General features: G+C 41.8%; 2 protein-coding genes across 3 annotated transcripts; one reads left to right on the top strand and one right to left on the bottom strand.

Moving 5' to 3' along the window:
• Positions 1–1,410: 1,410 nt before the first annotated feature.
• On the top strand, positions 1,411–5,540 carry LOC107393926 (neurofilament heavy). The gene is made up of 4 exons (XM_015972556.3): positions 1,411–2,254; positions 3,256–3,455; positions 3,541–3,665; positions 3,753–5,540. The coding sequence occupies exons 1-4, from the start codon at positions 1,504–1,506 to the stop codon at positions 4,888–4,890; spliced, it is 2,214 nt and encodes a 737-aa protein (XP_015828042.3). The 5' UTR covers positions 1,411–1,503; the 3' UTR covers positions 4,891–5,540.
• Positions 5,541–7,023: 1,483 nt separating this feature from the next.
• thoc5 (THO complex 5) lies at positions 7,024–15,085 on the bottom strand. Of its 2 annotated transcripts, none has more exons than XM_015972557.3 (20): positions 14,971–15,085; positions 14,649–14,749; positions 13,829–13,972; positions 13,487–13,600; positions 13,033–13,130; positions 12,663–12,809; positions 12,430–12,544; positions 11,358–11,490; positions 11,186–11,263; positions 10,320–10,363; positions 9,531–9,630; positions 8,672–8,780; positions 8,497–8,598; positions 8,330–8,426; positions 8,140–8,251; positions 7,962–8,065; positions 7,775–7,862; positions 7,573–7,688; positions 7,292–7,482; positions 7,024–7,195 (listed from the first exon to the last, which is right to left on the bottom strand). In XM_015972557.3, the coding sequence occupies exons 2-20, from the start codon at positions 14,745–14,747 to the stop codon at positions 7,132–7,134; spliced, it is 2,055 nt and encodes a 684-aa protein (XP_015828043.3). In that variant the 5' UTR covers positions 14,748–14,749; positions 14,971–15,085; the 3' UTR covers positions 7,024–7,131. The 2 variants fall into 2 exon arrangements, with proteins under 2 accessions (XP_015828043.3, XP_015828045.3); XM_015972559.3 differs by having other exon boundaries at positions 14,986–15,078.
• Positions 15,086–16,229: the final 1,144 nt, after the last annotated feature.

Here is a 16,229-nt window from a genome sequence, read left to right on the forward strand (position 1 = left end):
TCAGCCGAGTCATCCTTGAGACTACAGGGACTGCCATTTTTCTAGATGTCTCCACCAAGGTCACTCCCTGTTAGCTCTCCCTGTTCCACTGTGTTGTTGTCAACTCTCCATCAACACCTTATCTTCTTCTCTTATATTTGCATTCTTTACCTTCTGCTGTCCAGTCCTCTTACACCTCATGTCTTTTATTTAAGTTCCAAACAGCCACAGACAACACTTTTATCAACAAAACAAATATTTATTCGTTTTCTGCACATTATTCTTACTATTTTCCATTTCCATTGCTACTCAAAGACACATTCATGCTACCTTTTGTGCCTGCCATTGCCATGCAGCCCTTCACTCTGTTTTGTGCATCACCTGGCTGCTTCCTGAGCGCTGAACCTACATGCAAGTCTTTTCCACAACAGGGACAATATTGTGCGGTGCATCAAACCCATTTATAGTATCACATCTATTCAGCTGACTCCATTTTATTCATTTATAAAAAATGCAGCGTGGTCCAGAGGGAGGGGAATGCAGCACTTTTCCTTCATGCGTGCTCTGCATGATCTGTTAGTTGTTTGGTCTGCATAACTTTTATTTAAATTGAAATAAAAATATTGTCTTTAATACATTTCAATTACCTCATTTCTCAGCAATGAAAAATGGCTGATTTAGATAAACCACCGAGTGCTTATTTGTCTGTTCTTCGACATCTCAAGGGATTGAGGGATACAGAATTCTCAGGACTCTGTCAAGGTATGCTGTGTAAACCCTCTCACCCTGGGTAATCAATAGGTGCTGCTTGTGCTCTTCAGAGAGGGCCCTCAGAGCAGACATTCAAATCAGCAGACAGGTTTGTTTTTGCCATGTCATGGCACCAAACACACCCGGATGAACAATTTTCTCTTCAATGTGACAGTTTTAAGTTTTCCTAATCGGTCTGTAACCTAGTTTGCAAATAATTTATCAGAAGCAAAAATAAGCAAATGCATGACATGAACAGGTGAACGGTTTCAATGCTGCCAAGATTAGGAGCTGTCAATGGCCTAAAGGGGTGAACCCCAGGAGGGATGATCTGCAAAATCACACTGCAGCAGTGAAACAGCAGAACAAACTGAACACCCACATCAGTGCACATGAACTCCATCCATTAAATAAATCTTTGCATCTTAAAGAAATCGTCAAATGTTTGCAAAAAATTAAAAATAAAGAAAGAAACTGACATCTTCATAAATTTGATGTGATTTAAGATTCTTATACAAAATGAGGATTTAGTTGATGGTTTTACTTAAAGCTACAAAAGTGTATGTTCAACCAAGTGATGCATCTTAGAACAAGTCATCAGATGCGGTGTGGAGTCAGATACCTGCAGGCAATAGTTTTCTGAGCAAAATATGTCTCTTTAAAAAGAACCAGTGCTGCTGCTGCTGCTGCTGACCACAGACTTCTCCCTCCCTCCTATATAAACCCAGCGCTCTCCCTCCTACTGCAGTCAGTCCTCACCCAGGTACAGCCAGCATGAATTTCACGGTGGACCACCACTTCATGGGCCCGAGCTCCTACCGCAAGGCTCGGCCCGCCTCCGTCTCCTCCAGCGGCTTCCACTCCCAACGCCGCCGCCTCACATACAGCCAGCCTTCTTCTGTAGACAGTTTGGAGACTTTCAACGGCGACATGGCGCGGAGGAGCGAGAAGGAGATTCTGCAGGCTCTGAATGACCGCTTCGCCGGCTACATCGACAAGGTGCGCAATTTGGAGATGCACAACCGCAACCTGGAAGCAGAAGCGGCGGCGCTGCGGCAGAACCAGGCCGGACGCATCTCCATCGGAGAGCACTACGAGCGGGAGCTGAGTGACCTGAGGGGTCTCCTGCAGCAGCTGACCGGTGAGAAGACCCGCGCCGCTCTGGAACATGAGCACCTGGAGGAGGACATCCAGCAGCTGCGCGTCAAGCTGGAGGATGAAGCTCGGAACCGGGAGGAGATGGAGGCTGCAGCTCGCGCAATGAAAAAGTACGTGGAGGAATGCCGGCTGGCTCGTCTGGAGCTCGACAAGAAGCTCCGAGCTCTGGAGGAAGAGTCCGCTTTTCTCAAGAAGAACCATGAGGAGGAGGTGGCGGAGCTCCTGGCGCAGATCCAGGGCGCACAGGTGAGCTTTGACCTGAGGGACACGCTGAAGACGGACGTGACCAGCGCACTGCGAGAGATCCGCTCGCAGCTGGACACGCATGCATCAAAGAGTGCCACGCACGCCGAAGAATGGTTCAAAGGTAGGATTCATTAGAAGATGGGGGGATTGGGTTTGTGTTTCAGTCGGTTTCAGTGCGTAAAGATGCTGGTCCTCTGTCCATGGTGCTGAAGCTCATCAGAGCAGTTTGCTCCGACAACTACTACTTAAATTAAAAAATATATATATATATATATATATATTATTTTTTATTAAATCAGTCTTATTAATTGCAAAATGCAAATACATATAAATAATATTATATCACAAAAAACAAGGTTTTTAAAGGGACATAAACCCCATATAGTTTATTTTAACCCCTTTTCTGTGGCTGTGTTGCTGCTGCAGGATGATCATTATTACTGAAGGCAATCTGCAGACTGAAATCACTCCTAGACTGCAGACTGTGATTAATTTACACCCTGGCTGGAGGTGGCAGGATGTGGCTTTTGGCTTGTCATTCCTGGATGCCTTTGTTGTTTTGATGAGTTTTACTTTGGGCTTCCACAATAAGGACACTTCTCAAGGATGCCGTGCCAGCAGGAATACAAGATAAGGCACCTGCTCTTGTAGCAACCAGCCTCTCCTATTAGCGTGGCATGATATGACGGATTATCTTTGTGAAGCAAAGTACTTTGTGACTGACCTTTGCAGCTTCACACATAGGGCTAGCTGACAAGAAGCCAATAAGGTTTAGTGTGCAAATATGTCACAAGACTCTGTAGTTGAAATATACACTCCTACAGTGAATTTGCATGCTGATCTGAATTAGCCAACGAGCCGGATGACCTCTGTGTCCGACTGACTGCAGCATCGGCTCATTCACGGCTGGAAGACGAGGGAAGCTGAGTCAGACCAACCGACAGATGGACAGTGTCAAGGTTACTCAGGTTCTTAGTGGCGACTGTCTTTTCATTAAGTCTAGAAAGTTCAATCCATGTGCACACATCCGGATCTGTGTCTTTTTCATTTCCAGTTGCATGACACAGCAAAAGCAACAAAATCAATATGAAATTATGCTGAAAATGCTTCTCTCCCCTGCAGTGCGCGTGGAGCGCCTCTCTGAAACGGCTAAATCTAATCAGGATGCCATCCGTGGATCCCAGGAAGAGATTGCCGATTACCGCCGCCAGCTCCAGAGCCGCACCGTGGAGCTGGAGACTCTTAGGGGAACCAAGGACTCGCTGGAGAGGCAGCGGATGGAGAGTGAAGACAGACACCAGGATGACCTGAGCTCACTACAGGCAAGGCATCGACACTTGAAGCAGTAGAAATACCCATTTTCACATTTTATCTTGAAATTTCGGGTTTTGTGTTCTTATTTTGTAGGAGACCATTAATCACCTTGAAAATGAGCTGAAAAACACCAAATGGGAGATGGCAAGCCAGCTGAGGGACTATCAGGAACTGTTGAATGTGAAGATGGCTCTGGATATTGAGATAGCTGCCTATAGGTTAGTCAAGGTCCAAAAACACACATTTTCCCCGATTTGCTGAAGCTAAACCTTCTAAACTCCACCCTGGTTGTATCTTTGAAACAGGAAGTTACTGGAGGGAGAGGAGAACCGTTTTGTGTCTGGTGGAATTCCATACTCATACCTGGAGAGCAGGATTTCAGGTCACATGAAGGTGAAAGGCGAGGACATCTCAGATACAGTAATCGTGGAGGAACAGACTGATGAGACCCAAGTGACAGAGGTGACAGAAGAGGCAGATGAGGATGAAGAAGAGAAGAATGAAGAAGAAGAGGAAGAGGAAGAAAAGGAAGGTCAGGAAACCAAAGAGCAGGAGGGAGAGGATGAGGAAGAGGAGGAGAAACAGGAAGAAAAAGAAGAGGAGGAGAAAGAGGAAGAAAAAGAAGAGGAGGAAGAAAAGGGAGAGGAAGAGAAAGAAGATGAAAAAGATGAGGATGAAAAAGTTGAGTCCCCTACTCTTAAATCTTCTGTTGTTGAGTCTCCAGAACCCAAATCACCAGCAGCCAAATCCCCCATGCCCAAATCACCGGCTAAGTCTCCCGCGGGAGAGGAATCAAAATCCCCAGAGTCTAAATCTCCCGCTCCCAAGTCTCCTGAACCAAAATCTCCAGAAAAAGAGAAAGTTGAGCCTCCTGCAGCCAAAGACACCCCGAAAGAGGAGAAGAAAGAGGAGAAACCTCAACCTGTTAAAGAGGAGAAAGAGAAAGAGCAGCCCGTGAAGGAGGAGAAGAAGCCAGAGCCAAAAGAGAAAGAACCAGAGAAGGTGGACAAACCCGACATGAAGAAAGAGAGCAAAACGGATGAAGCACCAAAAAAAGAAGAACCAAAACCCACAACTCCCAGCAAACCCGCCGAGGACAAACCAGCCCCCAAGTCTGAGCCCAAAGAGAGTGCTCCCCCTGCCAAGAAGGAGGAACCCTCCACTCCCAAGTCAGAAAAGGCTGAGCCTGAGGCAAAGACAGCTTCTAATGCAGAACCTGAAAAAACCGAGAGCAAGAAGGAGGAGAAGCCCGAAGAAAAGCCAGCCCCTAAAGCAGAGCCAGAGAAGCCAGAAAGCAAAAAGGATGAGAATAAGCCAGAAGCAAAGAAGGAAACAAGCAAAGAAGAGAGTAAAGAAGTGAAGGAGGGAGCAAAGATGGACAAAGCAGAAAAGTCCTCTGGCACCGAGGCAAAGGAGAGCAAGGAGGAGAAGGCCAAGAAATAAAACTGATTGCTGCGTTTAACCTTCAAAAGGCGAGGAGATGCCAAAGAATTTTGAGAGAGGGAGGTGGACAAAGGCATGAGACGGGTGGAGCTGAGGAGCTGGATGCAACCTGGTCACACAATTTAATGTCCAAAGCAAAGCAGGTAACAGTATGTAAGCAATATTGATTTCTGTAGCAAATAATCCCCTCGCTTCCCAAGTATGGCCATCACATCCCCCTGAAGCTTCTGATGTGTGATTGTAGAGAATGCAGAATGCTTTAAACTCTAAGTGAATGTGACGACTGCCCTTAATGAATAAGTGCATTAAAACCAAGTCTTGATGTGGGACAGCAGCATCCTGCTGCACCTGCACGAGCCTTCAAGGGTAGACGCGTCAAAACATTGTCAATCTAAAGACTGCGACAGATACTTAATATCATTATGTTTATTTAATGAAAAAAGAAATGTCTATATTATATTCACAGATAAATCATAAGAAAGACTTGAATTTTGCTCGTTGTGCACCTTGATGCAGCTTCTCCTGACAGGTGAACTGTGGTGTTTCACTCCTTCACTCTGCAAAGGATGATGACTGTGCTATGTATAAACTGCTGAGAATATGCAACACGAAACAGTAAATAAAGAGTATTAAAAAAATCACAAACACAAAAGCAGTGTGGCGTCTTCCTAATGTGTTTACTCTGCAAAACAGGATATTAACCTTTATTTTATGGAGAGTCAGGAAGGTGTGGGAGCAAAAAGGTGAACAGAGTTACTGCACTGCATTGCAGCTAAAGAGAGGGGGAGCTGTGCCCACCCCTGGCAGCCACTGCACCCTTCCTCACATCATGTTCATGTATGAATCAATCAAGCGCTGTTCCTCCTCCTCACATCCACTCTTCCAAAGTCCCAGATTAATTTTCATAATCTTACACACGTATTTATTTATTTATTCTTACAAATTTAACTTTTTCTCAACATTTTCTAAAATATTTTAGTTTTATTCATTAGGAAAAAAATATTTATCTCAAGAGTTAAACGGGTCTGTTACTGGTTTTAGAGTTTTGCAGCAGGATATAAAAATAGGTTTTGGTTTAAAAATAACATCAAATCACATTAGATCATTCTGTAGATTATAATACTGAGAGAAAAAAAAACCCCGTTCATCCTGAGACTGACACTAAAAACATTCTGGATGACATTGGAGGACATCTTTTGTCTAAAGTCCTCTCTCTCTCTCTACATCTGACCGCTGGCCAAAGCTGCAGAACACAGAAATCCTATAAACTAAAACTCCTTGAAGATCCACCCACCACCTCCTCCTCTCCAGCTTTGCTTTTCCACTTCCCTGTCCTGAGCCCCTCCCACCATACTGGCATGTTTTTCCTGCATGCACCACACACACACACACACAAACTAAAAATAGAACACTATTGATGGGATTGGATCCTCTATCAAGTCTGCACCATCTGCTTAAACCATTCATCCATCATTTCCTTTGATCACTTTTATATAAACTAGTTGAAAACCAATTTAAAGTTTGCAAGCCATGCAAAACAGAAACGACTTTTTTGTTCTGAGAATGCTTGAATTACAATGTGTTAAAAGGCTGATGTGGTATTTTGTCCATAAATGCTGACAAATTATTGTTCTCAGCTTTAAGCAGCTGCTGCAGCGCAAAACACCAAAAGTGGAAGTTAGAAAATCAAGAAAAAACGATCTAATGAATCAAATTATAATCTTTGCCACTGGGGTTGCTAAATATAGACACTCTCAGTGTAATTACATAGAATCATCTATAATTTAATAACTCTGAAGCGTGATATCGAGCTTAACTTGTGATGCTAAACCAAAACCCGCTATGATACAAGTGCTAAAATAACGTATCCATATTTCCAATAAGAACACGCTGCTAAAGCCTGAGAGGTCAAAGGTCAGCTGCACACATTAAGCAAAATGTTGCCTTCCACAGGCCTCTGTGGAAATGACTCAGCTTGCTCCAGCAGGGATCCACAACTGAATAATAATCAGATATCTCTGACTAAAAAAGCTATAAATAGAACAGTACAAAAGAAGTTAAGAGGACAGAAAAGTGATGAAACACAAAAATACAGAGTGAGCCTACGTGCACAAGAGCCAGAGACAAAAAACATTTGTTCCAGAAAACACTAAGATGTTCTTTTATTTTCAAAATGTTTAAAAAGAGGACTTTGTGTATGAAAACGTCACAAAGACAACGTGATGACAAGTGTAGAGACGATTAACGGTGGCTGAAGAAACCCTGAGGATGGTTGTACTTGAATGGCTTCAGACGACTTGGCCCCCTGCATGGAGACAGAACAGGTTAATCTAGTCAGCGTCTTTTATCTCGTTTGTAAAATAAACACACACACAAAAACAACACAATAATAACTGCATACCTGACAGTGCGCAGGCACATTTTTTCTCGGGGGAACTCACGAGGTCCCTCTACGCTGACATCTTGTCCTTCAGTCTCCAAATACACATCCAGGCAGACGCACATCCGTGCGATCTGATTGGTCAGCAGCTGATGTCCCGGCCGTGGTCCCTGCAGCTCGTGTTTGAAAATGTTGACTTCACTCTCCATGGCCTAAAGACAGGTCATGTATATTCTATAATTATAGGAGGCACAGCTTTCAAAAAGCCCTGTGAAAAACATTAAAACTCTGGATTTTCATACTCTGAGGTTGTCATCAGTGCGTCCGCTGCACTCTCCTTTCCAGTTTAGACTCAGGGAGAAGAGAGGAGCTATTGCTGGGTAACGAGGACTCAGAACCACTGCAGCATGGAGACGAGCTGAGAGAAGGACAAGCGTGGTGTTTGTTTATTGGAGAAAAAACAAATAAACAAGAGCCAGTTCTGCTCTCAGTGATTGGACATACCCGTGCCTCTTTCTAGGACTCCCATAAAGAACAGGTCTGTCTCCTTGGCTAGTCCAGCCTCAGTTACATGACGGGTATACGGCAGATCCTTCAAAACAAGAGCAATAACACACTCATTCAACAAATAAACAAAAGAAAAGCATCAAAATATTTGTTTCAAATAAACTATGAAAGACTTAAACTCTACCATGTACTCCTGGTGACTGATGGTGGTCCAACGTGCTAAACGAGAGATGATCTTGGCTGGAAACAGATGCTGACACTCACTGGAGACTGGGATAATGTTGTGTTCTGAGGGCAGGAACACAGTCAGTTTCCTCTACAATTATTATCAATCGGAAGTATCGGACTGGTAGTTGTCACACCTAACGAGGCAAACTGTTTTTGCAGAGCCAAGCGGGACTGGACTCGCCCCCTCAGCAGCTTCATGGTGCTCTCCATGTGGCTGGCGCTCAGGGAACTGCCCACAAGCACACCCTGGCACAGGGAAACAAAAATAATGTTTTACATTTTGAACTTTGCTCTGCTGGGATACTTCTAGATGCTGTAACACACCTCTGAAGATTCACTAGGAAAATGCAATCCTCCGAGATTCTGGACCCACATGTAGGGATATCCCAGGTCCTCCACATAATCAGCAAATGAAACGATCCTAAAGAGAAATTTAACTGTGTGACCCAGGACACACACTCATACTGCTTCTGATTGCTTGACACACTTACCCAACTTTATCAAACTGGTAGCGATTGGCTGGATTGGGAGTTTCTCTTCCCTGGTCATTAGTGTACAAGCAGCTGAGGAGGGTGTCTGACTTCAGAAGCTCCCTGAAAAAAGAAGTCATCATTAGACCTTTGGGAGCTCATTAAGGACATGTCCAATTGCTCTGTCTACACACACCCTGCACTGATGGCTGAGCTGAGATCTGTGGTGGTGGAGACTTTAGTCTTGACTGTCATGATGTTCAGATTCATGAGGTAGAAGAAGTAGAGATGAAGAACGCTGCCGTCTGTGGAGACCAGAGAAAAATATGTGCTGATTAACCAAGCCGCTGCAGTGTAGGGGTCTTTTTTATGAATCCTTCCAGTGATAGCCCTCCTGGGTTTCTTGTTTTACGCTGCAGTGAGTCAGAAAGCAGCAACTGGGTGTGGTCAGAACAGGAGCTGGCAGCACCCAGGGAGCACAAAGAACGCTGATGGTTACCTTTCAAGCACGACACTCTGCAGTAAAGGCGAACTCAGAGACACACTGTCACTCACTCACAGCCACACAGCTCACATTTTGCTTTTCCTGCACTAAAAGAGGCTTCTGCAGCTGGCCAGAGTTAGAAAAGGATGTAGGAACAAACGTCAGTAAAAGGGAGAGAGTGCTTTTGAGAGAAAATGCTTACAAGATTCTGTAGGTGCTGCAGACCTACGATGCTGCTAGTTTCTCCCTCACCTCGCCCCCACCCTCCCACTTGAGGTAGCGTTATGCCTGCAATGCAGATCTCCCTATAATCTGTCATCAGATTCCTTTAGTTGCCAGCAGAGGGAACACGAGGGTCAAACGGTGTCATGTCATAGCAGAGTGGGTCACGCGTTCTTTCACACGCTATATAAAGGTGTAAAGTTACAACACAGCACAATGTATACAATGTCACGTTACAAGGTGTGCAAGACAAAGGGGATGTAAATATGAGTGTGCATGCTGGGTAACGACAGAAAAACATGAGGTTGATTTCTACAGAGTTCTACTACACGCCATAAAGAAAAGTTACCTTTACACTTAAGGTCCAAGCAGAGAGACAGAGGGTGTCTTTTCAGCATCTCTCGTCGTTTGTCATCCAGCTGGCCGCCTGTAGTTGGTCGCCTTCTCTTCTGTCACACACACACAAAAGTAAATAAGATCAGAACACTGGCTTCGATTTGCAGTTTAAAAAAAATCTGTAAACTGATAGTAGAGCCAGGAAAAAAAAAACAGAATAGGTCTTGTGTTAGACACGAGGATGCATTCAAAAGTTATTTCTAAAGGCTGAAACAAACTGTAACAGAATTGACAGCCCAGGAACAGCAAAACAATTATATATATATATATATATATATATATATATAGGCAGCAAAAACTAAATTTAAATTGTTAACTAAAACCAATAATAGGTTTTAATAATAAAATCCAAAGAATGCAATAACATTTTGATGTAGGTGGCTCCAGTAAATCTGTAATTCAGAAAATGTCTCCACCCAACTGCTGACAGCCATCTTGATTTAAAAAGTGCACATTTCTTTGCTGCCGAGTGTGCATGTTCCAGATTAATCAGGTTACAGTCCCCTCCCTCAGTCTTAGTGAATATTTCCCAGAATCCCTCACTGGCCTCCGGATGCAACAGTCAATCGATGGCTGCCACTCTCCATCCCACCGGAACACGGCGCGTGGAAGCTGAGCCCTCAGGATGTTTGTGTGTCTGATGCAGGTATATTTAGAAACATCTGAACTCCCTGACCTCTGTGTGTGTGTGTGTGTGTGTGTGTGGTGTGTGTTTTAGAGTGAAGGCAAACCAGAAACGTACCGTTTTCTCTTGCTCCTCTTCTGCATCTGAATCACTCTCATCATCTAGATTAAAGAAAAACACGTTTGCTTGTTTTGAAGATTGACTTAAAACAATACTTACTAATAACAAATAAAAGAGTTGTGAGTTCGGATGCCATGTGCACAGCTTGCATGAATGAAGGCGAGTACATGAGATGGGTTTCCACTGTCGAAATTTCACGGTAATTTTACTGGAACTTCCCAGCATGCACTTCTCCACTTCACTGGGTCAGTCGAACGGGCCGTTTTCAGGAACTTTCGGAGTACCTGAACAGGGGTTGGTACTCAGAGAGGCCCGGCAGAGTAGCTGAGCAGAACTTTTGGTTAACTCACACTGATTGATAGTAAATCAGTAGGAAATGACATCAGCGCACATCATCCAAAACAATCGGCATTAGTAAAATTTGAAGAGTTGCTGGTGAAGTAGAATGGAAGCTCACACAAGTAAGTACCATTCGTGCTGCCATGACTACACCAAAAAAATGAAGGGGAAATCCCCCCCACAATGATGCAATTCATGGGGCTTTGTTGTCTCACAAAGCGCCGTAAAAAACTGCGCTTCTTCTGGTCATTGAACACTACATTTTACAACACACAAGTGCTCTCTTGGCCTTCCAAATGAATTAAATTGCCGTGAGACATGATAAATAAAACTTTAAATGTTACTGTGGACACTTAAGCAGTCACGATATGCTGACGTCTGTGCAAAGTCCTGAAATAACTGAATTCATATGGAGACAACAGCTGAAAGGACCGGGCCATTGTATCTCCAGGTCAATTTTCCCCTCCCAGAATTTACCCTGACATTCCGACAATGGAAACACGCCTACATAGTGTCTTTCGTACCTTGGGAATCATCGGGAGGTTTGGACAGGGCTTTAGCCTCATCCACATCCCCACTGATCGAAACAATCAGGTTTCTGTCTGAAATTTAAAAAAAAGTGTCATGAAAATGAACCACTTATAAGCAAAAAGTGTATTTAATTTAGTTTGATTCACAGCAAATTCAGTCAGTTACCACAGGCTTGGCCGTATGCGTTTGACTGAACAAACAGGACGTAGAGGGGTGGAGGGAGGTGGCGGGCAATCTCAGCCTGTTTCTGCGTCTGTTCAAACGGCATGGACAGGTACTCCTGCACTGGAACAGACGCCTGTGATGACCAGATTAACAGGAATCAATTTTAGGAAAGATGGTTAAACTTTCACCTCTGTGCTGATTACTTTTCTTTACAATGAATCAATTCATACATTTTAAAAGAAATTGAGACAAACAGAATAACTATATGCGACATGTACTAACTAGGTACTGCACAATTGTTATACAAAGTAAAACTCTAAATTCACATTTTCTTTTCACTGATCCAGCAATGACAAGGATGATGTCACTGTATGATTGATAGGACTTCTGAACTTGTACATATCAATCAATCAAAAAATCAATCAAAATTTATTTATGAAGCACTTTTTATGCAAATGCAGCTCAAAGCGCTTTACAATATTAAAAACAACCAGACAGCAGTCGGTTTCCCACCCCTCCCACACAGATTCACATAAGAGATCCCCTTTGTTTCTCCCTCCTCCCACCCTCAATCCCATCCCAAGCAGATGCAAAATCCCACACGCACACTCGCTCGCTCGCACACACACACATGCACACACACACACATAATAAAGAAAGGGCAGCTGGCTGAGTGCAGATGTAATATATATAAAGAAGACGAAAACGCCATCAAAGGAGCCAACTGCACCGGGAGCACCAAGACTGGCAGCAATAGCCTTGGTAAGAGTAGGCAAATGAAGCACCCCGGCCACCACAGTCCACCGCTGCCCCCGGGGCAGCCGGCCCCCACAGAGGAAACACTAGTTTACTAATGAGACTAAGATAACAGTTAAGAAACAAATTAAACATTAACAGCTGATAAATAAAATCTAAATAAAACACAGTGATAAAAGATGACCAAGTAGAAACATATAATTACATTTATAAAATATTGTATGCAATCATATGCAACCTCCTACTATCTTAAAGCGGACATGTTTCACTTGGAAGCGTAAAATTTTCATTAAAAATCTGTTTTTGTTATTTTTACCTGCATGATAGCATTCAGTCCTGGCTGCAAGCTTCTTAGATGCTCTTTCTTCACTTCAATGCTCTTCTGAATTTTCTCCTTTGTGGCCTGTGAGTCCTTGTATTTCTCAGCTAGCCTGTTTCCAACAAAAAATACTTTAATCAGCTGCTCTCTGCCAGACAAAGACTACACCGAACAGCAAAAAGTAACCACAATAGTACAAATGTGTACTATTTCGTGGTAAAGTTCTGTACCTCTTTCTCTGTTCGAGCTCCCAGTCCAGCCGTGCTAGTGTGAGCTGGTGGGGATCGGTTTTTGTGAGAGAAGGCCTGGAGATCTCCGGCGGGGCATCCTGGTAAAACTCTTCTTCACTCACCAAGTCAATTTCTTCATGCTTAGATCTTGTTAAGAGACGGAGAATTTAATTAGACATGACAGGATACTTTTCAAGTAGTGCTGAGAATGTTAAATTAAAAAGAAACAAATTGTTTAGTGGTTTCTTATAGAGATATGTTGTTACATCCTTAAACACTTTTAATAAAACTGATTATTTCATCTTAAATTATAAATAAAAAGTGTTGAAAAAACTAAAGGCTGAAGTCAAGTAAAGAATTTAGTACTAACTTGAACTCCAGACATTTGCTGATCTCCTTCTGAAGATGCATAACCTCATAGAGCAGATTTTGCAGCTGAAGGTGGAGCACATCAACTCTCTGTTTAGCCTGGAAACAGAAAAAGTAATCACCAATGAAATTTGTAAAGTAACAAAAAAAATAACCCTTTAAAAAATAATAAATGCATGCTTGTCAAAACTCAGCATTTGATCATATTAATGAATGTAAATCAAATTTGAAGTAAAACACTCAAAGCTTAACAAAGAACACAAAAACTAAACTGGTATTGCACATTGACTGTAGCCTTCACTGTGGTTGAATGTTAAAATGAAAAAGGTGCCTCTTGTTAAACATTCCTCCTGCAATCAGCACAAAACAAACAAACACTTTCCAGAAAGTAAACAAAACATTTTAAATTATAACAGTTTTTTTCCACAGTTCAAAAGTAGACTTGTGAAAATTACCTCATGTGTTTGGTCTCTGCCTCTTTTCAGTCGCATGTGAGCTAGACGGTTGAGCTTCTTAAGATTCATGAAGAGGATGCAGCTTTGCATACGTTTCTGCTCGACATCCATACTCTTAAAAAGAAACATTTATGTATATATATATATGGATATTTACTTTCATACCCATACACTTAACTTCAGATCTTACAGCTTTGATATGGCATGTGAAAAAGTCAATAAAAGAAACATCTGGAACAGATGTTTAGTAGAGATTTTCCAGCAGAAAAGGAAACGTTTGAAAAAGAAACTAAAGGAAAGTTGTATACTGCTGTGATGTATTGTAGAGATTATGGCTCTTACCCCTTCCTTGGCACCAGAGGCTTTCATCCTCTGGATCTCACTCATGAGTTTGGATAAAGCCTCACATGACTCTTTGTATTGATCAAAGTCCTGTTCAGGGTTCCTGCCATCCAATTCCACCTCCTCATTATAGACACGAACATCCTGGGAAAAGAAACAAGCATGCAATAATAAAACCATCAATAATATACTACTTCATAGTATTCTAAAGTTATTACACACCTACCTCACTATTGTTTTTGGGTTGCTAACATGCAACCTAGTGTTTAAAAACATAATGTGCTGTGAATATTCCTGTGAACTTGTTCAACATGAGATGTTCAATTGTTACCACAAAAACAGATTTAACCTTGTGTAATACTATGTGGATGAATTAACCGCAATTCAATATTCAAACACCTATAAAAACTATAACTTTGACTTTAAGGAACCTGTAGGACGTGAACTGAGAGGCAGAAAATGTCCCTGTTTGATTGATCATCACATAAAATAAAATGTGCAAACTCTGACATTTTTAACTGCCAATGTTCTGTATATTTGTAAACTCAACAGTAAGTACAATTAAAGCTTCAATTAGTAAATTCATCGCAGCAATGAAGTCCAATACTGGTCACTGAGAGCCACGATTCTGCATGTTTTAGTTATCTCCCTGCTCAAATCCACTGCTGTTTAACAGATTCGTGTTTTCAAGTTTACAGAGGCATGCTAACTATCCATTCATTCAAACTAGATGCTGCTGAAACAAAGATGCTGGACAGTGGGCCTACATGTCCATGATTGGACACCACTTATTTACAAAGTTCTGAGTGATTCTGTCTACCTGCTGGTCCGCCTCTCCACGTCCCCGCTTCACCTCCGGGGTTCCTGCTTCACTGCGGAGAACCTTCGATTTCCGCTTCTTAAGAACGTCGGAAGACATGGCTATTAGAATGTGAAAATAAAGAGTTTTAGACCGATAAAAAAACACCGATGAAAACATCACTTTAGTAACAATGACATACGGTTAGCATGCAAGCTAACACGGGCTAATAACCGTTAGCTTGTAGCTAACATCGGTATACTAAACTAATAGAACTAATATTTTGACGGATATTATGCGCTCATTGTGGTTATAAATAGTATGTTTTCCGACAAATACTCACTTGGTCCAAACTTACGTCTTTACTTGATAGAATAGTACACGTAAAAACGAGAACTCCCTCTACATACAAATTGTCGATTTAGGACGGAAGCCCAACACACAGACATACGTAATCGTAGACGCTCCAAGGACAGGCGCTGCCTATTTCAGCTGCCGTAGCGCCCGGTTGCCATCTTAGATGGGTCTCCATTCGCCTGCGGTGCATTTACATCTACTGATGAAGTTGCTGCTTACCCAACTAAAAACACATTATATCAAGCTTTTTAACCAAATCAGACACAATGTATGGCATAATTAAAATATAAATATAATTAAACGAAATAAATAAAAATAAAATAAAAAATATTATCAGGTAGGCTAGAAAAGGCACTAGTAAATCCACGTGATGTTTTTGCCGGGCATAGTTGATAACTCTGGATTGACTTTAGAGTGAGGAGGCAACAAGAACTGTTTCACAAATGAATTCCATATGTTCTTATCCACTTTGACTCGTATAAAAAATTCAAATGCAACTGCAAAAGCCATTTGTCATGCTGCCGAAAAATGTTTAATCTTGTAACAATGTTTTTACTTTGTGATATAAGTACCTCTTTTTAAGTTTATTTGTTTTTCTTTTATTGTTACTAAAGATGCCTTGTATGTTTCTATTATGTGTTGTTGTCTCACGAGAAATTTTAATAAGAATTTAATGATAATATTTAAAAAAGTGGAGGCCCATCCAATATGGCGGCGCCACTCTGGGTCTCATATCTAGAGCCCAAGAGTCAAAAAGCACTGCATTTAGCGCTAACGGAGGACACAGCGCGACCTACTGTCCTAAAAGCTACTGTAACTTTAAGAAATTCCACAAATAGTCATTTCAAAAATGTAAATGTAATATTATAAATTTGCAGACATTTTTCCATATTAGTTATTTTCTTTGTAAGTGTAATTCTCCATTTAATGCAAATGTATTCATAAAGCAGTTATAGATCTATCATATTGACACGATGCACAGTGTTTCAGTCCTATAAGAGCAATCTATTTGCATAGATCTTTGTTCATATTTTTCACTCTTTTGATTGTTACCTTGTATTGTGGCAATAAACTTAATTCTTAAGTGGAACATCTGTAAGTTTTTTTGCATCACGTACAATCAGAAGTTAATTTCTAATAGTTACATATGCAGCACCATTTGATACCCATCTAGAACAAACTTGCATCAAACTAAAAATTACAGGACCTAAATATATAATTTTCTACTTTGAAATCAATCAGTCT

This window comes from Nothobranchius furzeri, chromosome 17, assembly GCF_043380555.1.
Source record: "Nothobranchius furzeri strain GRZ-AD chromosome 17, NfurGRZ-RIMD1, whole genome shotgun sequence".
In the NCBI taxonomy this organism is placed as follows: Eukaryota; Metazoa; Chordata; class Actinopteri; order Cyprinodontiformes; family Nothobranchiidae; genus Nothobranchius; species Nothobranchius furzeri.

Excerpts from the sequence above, each read along its gene's own strand:
- LOC107393926 (XM_015972556.3), top strand. The coding sequence starts at position 1,504 with ATGAATTTCACGGTGGACCACCACTTCATGGGCCCGAGCTCCTACCGC. Across the intron at positions 3,456-3,540 it reads ATGACCTGAGCTCACTACAG|GAGACCATTAATCACCTTGA; the intron begins GCAAGGCATCGA and ends CTTATTTTGTAG. Across the intron at positions 3,666-3,752 it reads ATTGAGATAGCTGCCTATAG|GAAGTTACTGGAGGGAGAGG; the intron begins GTTAGTCAAGGT and ends TCTTTGAAACAG.
- thoc5 (XM_015972557.3), bottom strand. The coding sequence starts at position 14,747 with ATGTCTTCCGACGTTCTTAAGAAGCGGAAATCGAAGGTTCTCCGCAGT. Across the intron at positions 13,973-14,648 it reads GTGGAGAGGCGGACCAGCAG|GATGTTCGTGTCTATAATGA; the intron begins GTAGACAGAATC and ends TTCTTTTCCCAG. Across the intron at positions 7,689-7,774 it reads AGTCCTAGAAAGAGGCACGG|CTCGTCTCCATGCTGCAGTG; the intron begins GTATGTCCAATC and ends TCCTTCTCTCAG.